At 47.4% G+C, this 8,534-nt stretch overlaps 1 protein-coding gene across 1 annotated transcript; it reads left to right on the top strand.

The window, feature by feature from the left end:
* The first annotated feature begins 898 nt into the window (after positions 1-898).
* LOC129863140 (transcription factor HES-7-like) lies at positions 899-3,436 on the top strand. Its single transcript, XM_055935077.1, has 4 exons — positions 899-925; positions 1,047-1,142; positions 1,719-1,809; positions 2,631-3,436. Exons 1-4 carry the CDS (start codon positions 899-901, stop codon positions 3,434-3,436), a joined length of 1,020 nt encoding a protein of 339 aa, XP_055791052.1.
* Positions 3,437-8,534: the final 5,098 nt, after the last annotated feature.

Below are 8,534 nucleotides of genomic sequence, written 5' to 3'. Positions count from 1 at the left end.
ACCAACGTTCCCAGGGCACTCCTGTCTAAAAGGACAATTTGGCACATACATATGAAGTTATGCTATACTGCTATAGATAGTCAAAATACCCCCTATGATGCATTGAGTGTGAAGACACTCCAACCAACTCAATATAGTATTCCAGCTATAAGACACATTTTGTACCAAATTGGTCCTATATTTACATAAAACAATCACTGCTTTACTGGTCAATTGCGCCAATAATGTCATAAACGTATTATTGTCAATGCCAAATAAAGGTCAAAGAAGTCTAACCCGGGCATTTACACGTCATAACATAATACTGTATAGCATATGGCTGCGTCTTATGGGGGGGGGGGGGGGGGGTAATTTTATATACATTTTTGTAAAAATAATAATAATAATAATGCACCGAATCACACAGCCTACTCTTCTTCGTCAGCCATATCTACAAGTTATGGGCTATATGGACTCTACTCTCATACTAAATGTTTATGCTGTATTGTATATATATATATATATACATATATTAGACCATTCCAAGGAGGCACATTGATTTACTGAAATGAAGCTAGATTACAGTAGCAGAAAACAGCTAATGTTTTGCCAATAGATTTATTTTCTCCATATTTTTGAACATATAATCATTTTTGGAGTATCAAGAAGGGGTAAGTGCAGTTAGCATAAGGTCGTGAACGACATTGTCACCTTTCAACCAATGACAATTGGTCTGCTTGACCTTTACAAATAGCCTGCGGGCTCAAATGATAATAAACCAGTCCGGAGCGAGTGTGGATACTTTCTTTTCAGCTTGACCTGGCCGGATTGGATGAATTTATCGTTTTCTTTTTGGAAAAGTCGTCTTTATTAATATAGGTCTACTCTTCTTCATCGAGTAAAGTTCGAGAGATCAAACATGGATAATCGTAAAGCCTTAAAGAGGGTAAGTTCAGACCCTGCGTAAAATGTATCTTTCAACTAGTTCATCTATATATTTTGGTGTCCGTGAATTGGTTTTGGATTTGGTTTTGTTGAAATAACTGATTATAATTATTATTTTCTAGGTTCTAAAACCGGCGATTGAAAAGAAGAGGCGAGATAGGATAAATCAAGGCTTGAATGAGCTAAGGACTATTCTGCTAAGCAAAACTTCTGACATGGTGAGCGGAGTTGGCCACAGCTTTTCTAGTTGCGTCTGAAATCAGCTCCTTGTGTGTCCCTCTTGTATGAATGAGCCCACTGGACACAGACGTCAATTCCACGTTGGTTCAACCTATAGTTATTGAAATGACGTGGAAACAACGTTGATTCAACCAGTGTGTGCCCAGTGGGAGGGGGGAAATAATAAACAGCAGGGAACCGATAAGTTGTATATTAATAATAGACGTTGTCAACTTATTAATGACATTTCAAACAGCCCATAAAACCATAAACAAACCAGACTCTTGGGAATGATATGGAGAAATGGTGTTGCGCGAAACTTCGAGTTTTACGCACGTATCCTAATCTATGTCCTCAATTGAATGGAATTGAAAACGGGACTTGAAAACGGGACTTGATAGGCACCTCTGTGGCATATATGTTGTTTAAATTTGTCTTAAAAACATAAGATTTGACCATAAAATCATAATTACTTACATACCAAAATGAGTCCTTCAAAATTAAAATGTGAAATATTGTGCGCAATGGCTGTGTATTATACCATGTTCAGTAGGATTATTCTTTCTCTCTCACAGCGGCTGAAAAATCCAAAATTAGAAAAAGCTGAAATTTTAGAGTTGACCGTCGATTACATACGAAGAAAATCAAATGGAAATGACAGCAAAGGTATCTATCAATCCATTTTTAAAAAAGTTTTCTGGTGTGCGTTTGTTATTTAATTTATTTCAGAAATGGTAAATATGGTAATAAGCCCCCAAATTGCTGATATAGACACAACATTGTTGATATTAACGTGAGTGCTGATAATTTTTTTCTCTCTCCCCAAAACCTCCCTAAATCTCACCTACAAACACACACACACACACACACACACACACACGCACACACACACACACACACACACACACACACACACACACACACACACACACACACACACACACACACACACACACACACACACACACACACACACACACACACACACACACACACACACACACACACACACACACACACACACACACACACACACACACCATTGGCTTTTGCTAATTGTTTTGACTATCCCATTGATTTATATCCTGCTTCTCCATACTGTTCTCTCTGTCCACTTTTGAATGATCTTTTATCACCTGCTCATCTTCCTCTGGATTCTTCGCTTTCTGTTCTCTCTTCTCTTTCTGTCCTCACTTCTCTTTCTGTCCTCTCTTCTCTTTCTGTCCTCTCTTCTCTCTTCTCTCTTCTCTTTCTGTCCTCTCTTCTCTTTCTGTCCTCTCTTCTCTCTTCTCTTTCTGTCCTCTCTCCTCTTTCTGTTCCCTCTTCTCTTTCTGTTCTCTCTTCTCTTTCTGTCCTCTCTCCTCTTTCTGTCCTCTCTCCTCTTTCTGCCCGCTCTTCTCTTTCTGTCCTCTCTCCTCTTTCTGTCCTCTCTTCTCCTTCTCATTTACTCCCTGTACTGCCTGGCTCTCACTATTGACCAACACTAGCCTTCACAGAAAATTCCATGAAAGAGTCCTCTGCTCCAGTGACTAGTGCTGTGAGTTCCCAATGGACAGACCCCATACACAAGCAAACACCGCCATTACCCAACCCTGTCTATAGTGCAGGTTTCACAGAGTGCATCTCCCGCCTGGGCAACTACATCGACAGCGTGGACCCATCCCAGAGAGAGAGCTTTGTCCAGGGACTTAGGGACCACCTTGATACCCACAGTGCCTGCCCTCTGGGGAAGGTGCAAAGCCAGACCTTCCCCCTGGACTTCCAGCCCTGGGGCCCTGCAGCAGAAAGACCATGCTTCCTGGGCAGAGTAAAGAACAGGAAGGGGAGCACAGTGATGGGGCATCAACGAGCCAGCAGGGAGGCCACTTTCCCTTATATCAACACCTCTCTTCCCATCTATCCCAACACCTTTGTGCTTCACCACCCCCACCCCCACCCTACCCAACACCTCTCACACCCATACCCATCTCCCCCTTACTCCCTCTCACCCCCACCCTCCCCCTGTTACTCAAACTCCTCGCCACCTTTCACCACTACCCCTCCATACCTCTCCATGCCATGCCACTTCCCCTTCCCTCCTTCCCCCTCTCGTCGTCCATCAGATTCCTTGTCATCCCCCTCTCACTCTACATCTCGGCCCGTGGTGCCTCTGGTACCAGCCCATCCTCCCCTGGTGTCCAGTCCCCCCACCCTTCTAAGTCTCTCTGGCCCTGAGCCCGTAGGCCCAACACGGACTCTGAGGCGGTCACTATTTCAGATCCAGCCCCAGGTAGTATGGAGGCCCTGGTCCTGATATGTGGAAATCCACACAGGACACACACACACACACGTGTCCACAATCTGTGTTCTGAGAGAATCTTTACGGAAACCTAGCCACCCAGATCATCATGGGACACGTTCAGGACAACATTCATCTTTCCTATCAAGCAGCGTGTGGTGAGGGCCGGCTAAGAGAAAAAGATGTGGAGGTCAAGGACAATCAAACGTTTTCTGAAAACCTGTCACTTTAGAAGGCCTGTTTAACAGACTGAAGAATTCTCTGTTTTATGACATTCTCTTCAGAGTTCCTGGAGCTCCTCTTTATTTTCTTGTCGTGAACAATGAATTTCTTCTTTTACATTCCTATACAGTTATTCCCTGTCTCCGGTTCTTTCCTACATTATAAATCATGTAAAGTATTGTAAATATATTTATGTTTTATCATGTAAAAAGTATTGTAAATAAACTCATGAGAATAAAGTTCTTATTTTGTTAACTTGCTTCATTTCCAACTTGTCTCACTGCCTGTCAGTGCTAATGTAACCAACTGTAATAGCTGTCGCTTTCCTCATCCTCGGAAGAGGTGAGGAGAGAAGGATCTTCGGACCAAAATGCGGAGTCAGGGAAATATGCCATCTTTATTATATATACGAAAACTGATGACACGAAAACAAAACACTTTCAAAACTTACAAAATAACAAAAACGACGTAGAACGGAACCTGAACATAAACTCACATGACAAACGTAAACTCACGAACAGGAACGGACATCGAAACATACGAACAGCCAAACAGCTCCAAAAGTGAATACATATCGAACAACACGAAACATCACAGGAGACAATCACCCACAAACAAACAGTGAGAATGCCCTACCTAAATATGACTCTTGATTAAAGGAAAATGCAAACCACCTGCCTCTAATCAAGAGCCATACCAGGCAAACCGAAACCAACATAGAAACAGATAACATAGACTGCCCACCCAAAACACATGCCCTGACCATAAACACATAAAACTAACATAAATAGGTCAGGACTGTTACAGTACCCCCCCCCCAAGGTGCAAACGCCGGGCGCACCAGCACAAAGTCCAGGGGAGGGTCCGGGTGGGCAGTTGACCACGGTGGTGGTTCCGGTTCAGGACGCTGTCCCCGCACCACCATAGTCACTCCCCTCTTCTTTCTACCCCTTCTAATGCCCACCCTAACACTACCTTCCCCTAAATAAACAGCTAGCACCGGGACAAGGGGCAGCACCGGGACAAGGGGTAGCACCGGGACAAGGGGCAGCACCAGAACAAGGGGCAGCACCAGGATAAGGACCATCACTGGAATAAGGGGCAGCACCGGAATAAGGGGCAGCACCGGGACAAGGGGCAGCACCGGGACAAGGGGCAGCACCGGGACAAGGGGCAGCACCGGGACAAGGGGCAGCACCGGGACAAGGGGCAGCACCGGGACAAGGGGCAGCACCGGGACAAGGGGCAGCACCGGGACAAGGGGCAGCACCGGGACAAGGGGCAGCACCGGGACAAGGGGCAGCACCGGGACAAGGGGCAGATCCCGGCTGAAGGACTCTGGCAGGTCCTGTTTGGACGGCTCTGGCAGGTCCATGCAGGCTGACGGCTCTCGACGCTCATGGCAGACTGACGGCTCTCTACGCTCATGGCAGGCTGACGGCTCTCGACGCTCATGGCAGGCTGACGGCTCTCGACGCTCATGGCAGGCTGACGGCTCTCGACGCTCATGGCAGGCTGACGGCTCTCGACGCTCATGGCGCTCTGACGGCTCTGGCTGCTCATGGCTCTCTGACGGCTCTGGCTGCTCATGGCTCTCTGACGGCTCTGGCTGCTCATGGCTCTCTGACGGCTCTGGCTGCTCATGGCTCTCTGACGGCTCTGGCTGCTCATGGCTCTCTGACGGCTCTGGCTGCTCATGGCTCGCTGACGGCTCTGGCAGATCCTGTCTGATTGGCGGCTCTGGCAGATCCTGTCTGGTTGGCGGCTCTGGCAGATCCTGTCTGGTTGGCGGCTCTGGCAGATCCTGTCTGGTTGGCGGCTCTGGCAGATCCTGTCTGGTTGGCGGCTCTGGCAGATCCTGTCTGGCGGGCGGCTCTAGCGGCTCCTGTCTGGCGGATGGCTCTGTAGGCTCATGGCAGACGGGCGGCTTTGCAGGCTCATGGCAGACGGGCGGCTTTGCAGGCTCCTGGCAGACGGATGGCTTTGCAGGCTCATGGCAGACGGATGGCTCAGATGGCGCTGGGGAGACGGATGGCTCAGATGGCGCTGGGGAGACGGATGGCTCAGATGGCGCTGGGGAGACGGATGGCTCAGATGGCGCTGGGGAGACGGATGGCTCAGATGGCGCTGGGGAGACGGATGGCTCAGATGGCGCTGGGGAGACGGATGGCTCTGGCCGGATACGGCGCACTGTAGACCTGGTGCGTGGTGCCGGAACTGGAGGCACCGGGCTAATGATAAGCACCTTCCTACTAGTGCGTGGAGCAGGGACAGGGCACACTGAACTCTCAAAGCGTACTCTATACCTGGTGCGTGGTACCGGCACTGGTGGCACCTGGCTGAGGGCACGCACCTCAGGACTAGTACGGGGAGAAGTGACAGTGTGTACAGGACTTAGGAGACGCACAGGTGGCTTAGTGCGTGGGGCCGGAACTGGAGGCACTGAACTGGATACACGCACTATAGGGAGAGTGCGTGGAGGAGGAACAGGGCTCTGGAAATGCACTGGTAGCCTAGTGCGTAATGTAGGCACTGTAGGTACTAGGCTGGGGCGGGGAGGTGGCGCCGGAAATACCGGACCGTGCAGGCGTACTGGCTCTCTTGAGCATTGAGCCTGCCCAACCTTACCTGGTTGAATGCTCCCGGTCGCCCTGCCAGTGCGGCGAGGTGGAATAGCCCGCACTGGGCTATGCAGGCGAACCGGGGAAACCATGCGTAAGGCAGGTGCCATGTATGCCGGCCCGAGGAGACGCACTGGAGACCAGACGCGTTGAGCCGGCCTCATGACACCTGGCTCAATGCCCAATCTAGCCCTCCCAGTGCGGGGAGGTGGAATAACCCGCACTGGGCTATGCACTCGTACAGGAGACACCGTGCGCTCTACTGCGTAACACGGCGCCTGCCCGTACTCCCGCTCTCCACGGTAAGCCTGGGAAGTGGGCGCAGGTCTCCTACCTGCCCTTGGCCCACTACCCTTTAGCCCCCCCCCCCAAGAAATTTTTGGGAGTTACTCACGGGCTTTTTCGGCTTCCGTGCCAGACGCGTTCCCTCATAGCTCCGGTTCCTCTCTCCGGTAGCCTCCGCTCTCCTCAGTGCCTCCAGCTGTTCCCATGGGAGGCGATCTCTACCAGCTAGGATTTCCTCCCATGTGTAGACACCCTTTCCATCCAGAACATCGTCCCATGTCCATTGCTCCTTCTTCTGTCCCTTACTCCGTTTATTTTTCCCATACCGCTTGGTCACATTTTGTAGGTGGGTGATTCTGTAATAGCTGTCGCTTTCCTCATCCTCGGAAGAGGTGAGGAGAGAAGGATCTTCGGACCAAAATGCGGAGTCAGGGAAATATGCCATCTTTATTATATATACGAAAACTGATGACACGAAAACAAAACACTTTCAAAACTTACAAAATAACAAAAACGACGTAGAACGGAACCTGAACATAAACTCACATGACAAACGTAAACTCACGAACAGGAACGGACATCGAAACATACGAACAGCCAAACAGCTCCAAAAGTGAATACATATCGAACAACACGAAACATCACAGGAGACAATCACCCACAAACAAACAGTGAGAATGCCCTACCTAAATATGACTCTTGATTAAAGGAAAATGCAAACCACCTGCCTCTAATCAAGAGCCATACCAGGCAAACCGAAACCAACATAGAAACAGATAACATAGACTGCCCACCCAAAACACATGCCCTGACCATAAACACATAAAACTAACATAAATAGGTCAGGACTGTTACACCAACTCAGTAGAACATTTAAACTGAATAAAACTGGATTACATTTCTAATGCATTAATTTAAAAAAAATGTAATCCAGTTTTATTCAGTTTAAATGTTCTGTAAGGAGCTAATTATCAAAATCATGATAATAACACGAGTATGGTTTAAGTGCCAGATTAACTGCTAGTTAGGCTATAAGTATGGTTGAGTTATTTGTCATGGTTTAACATTTTTGTAGATGGTATCCAAAGCCATAATCTATTATTTATGTCTCCAATGAACATGAACAACCCTTGACTTTTCAGTGCCTTGCTAAAGTATTCATCGCCCTTGGCGTTTTTTCCATATTTTGTTGCATAACAACCTGTAGTTTAAATAGATTTTTATTTGGATTTCATATAATGGACACAAAATAGTCCAAATGGGTGAAGTGAAATTTAAAAAATGACTTGTTTAAAAAAAATTGCGGAAAAGTGGTATGAAGCCCCTATATAATGTCTGGTGCAACCAATTACCTTCAGAAGTCACATAAATAGTTAAATAAAGTCCACCTGTGTGCAATCTAAGTATCACATGATCTGTCATATGATCGCAGTATATATACACGTGTTCTGAAAGGCCCCAGAGTCTGCAACACCACTAAGCAAGGGGAACCACCAAGCAAGCAGCACCATTAAGACCAAGGAGCTCTCCAAAGAGGTCAGGGACAAAATTGTGGAGAAGTACAGATCAGGGTTGGGTTATAAAAAATATCAAACATTTTGAACATCCCACGGAGCGCCATTAAATCCATTATTAAAAAATGGAAAGAATATGGCACCACAACAAACCTGCAAAGAGAGGGCCGCCCACCAAAACTCACGGACCAGGCAAGGAGGGCATTAGTCATAGAGGCAACAAAGAGACCAAAGATATCCCTGAAGCAGCTGCAAAGCTCCACAGCGGAGATTGGAATATAGGACCAATTTAAGCCGTACACTCCACAGAGCTGGGCTTTACGGAAGAGTGTCCAGAAAAAAAGCCATTGCTTAAAGAAAAAAATAAGCAAACACGTTTGGTGTTCGCCAAACGGCATGTGGGAGACTCCTCAAACATATGGAAGAAGGTACTCTGGTCAGATGAGACAAAAATTGAGCTTTTTGGCCATC

This window comes from Salvelinus fontinalis, chromosome 10 (genome assembly GCF_029448725.1).
Source record: "Salvelinus fontinalis isolate EN_2023a chromosome 10, ASM2944872v1, whole genome shotgun sequence".
NCBI classification, from domain to species: Eukaryota; Metazoa; Chordata; class Actinopteri; order Salmoniformes; family Salmonidae; genus Salvelinus; species Salvelinus fontinalis.
Note: the sequence above shows the minus strand (reverse complement) of the source record. Positions and strands in the feature narration are given on the sequence as shown.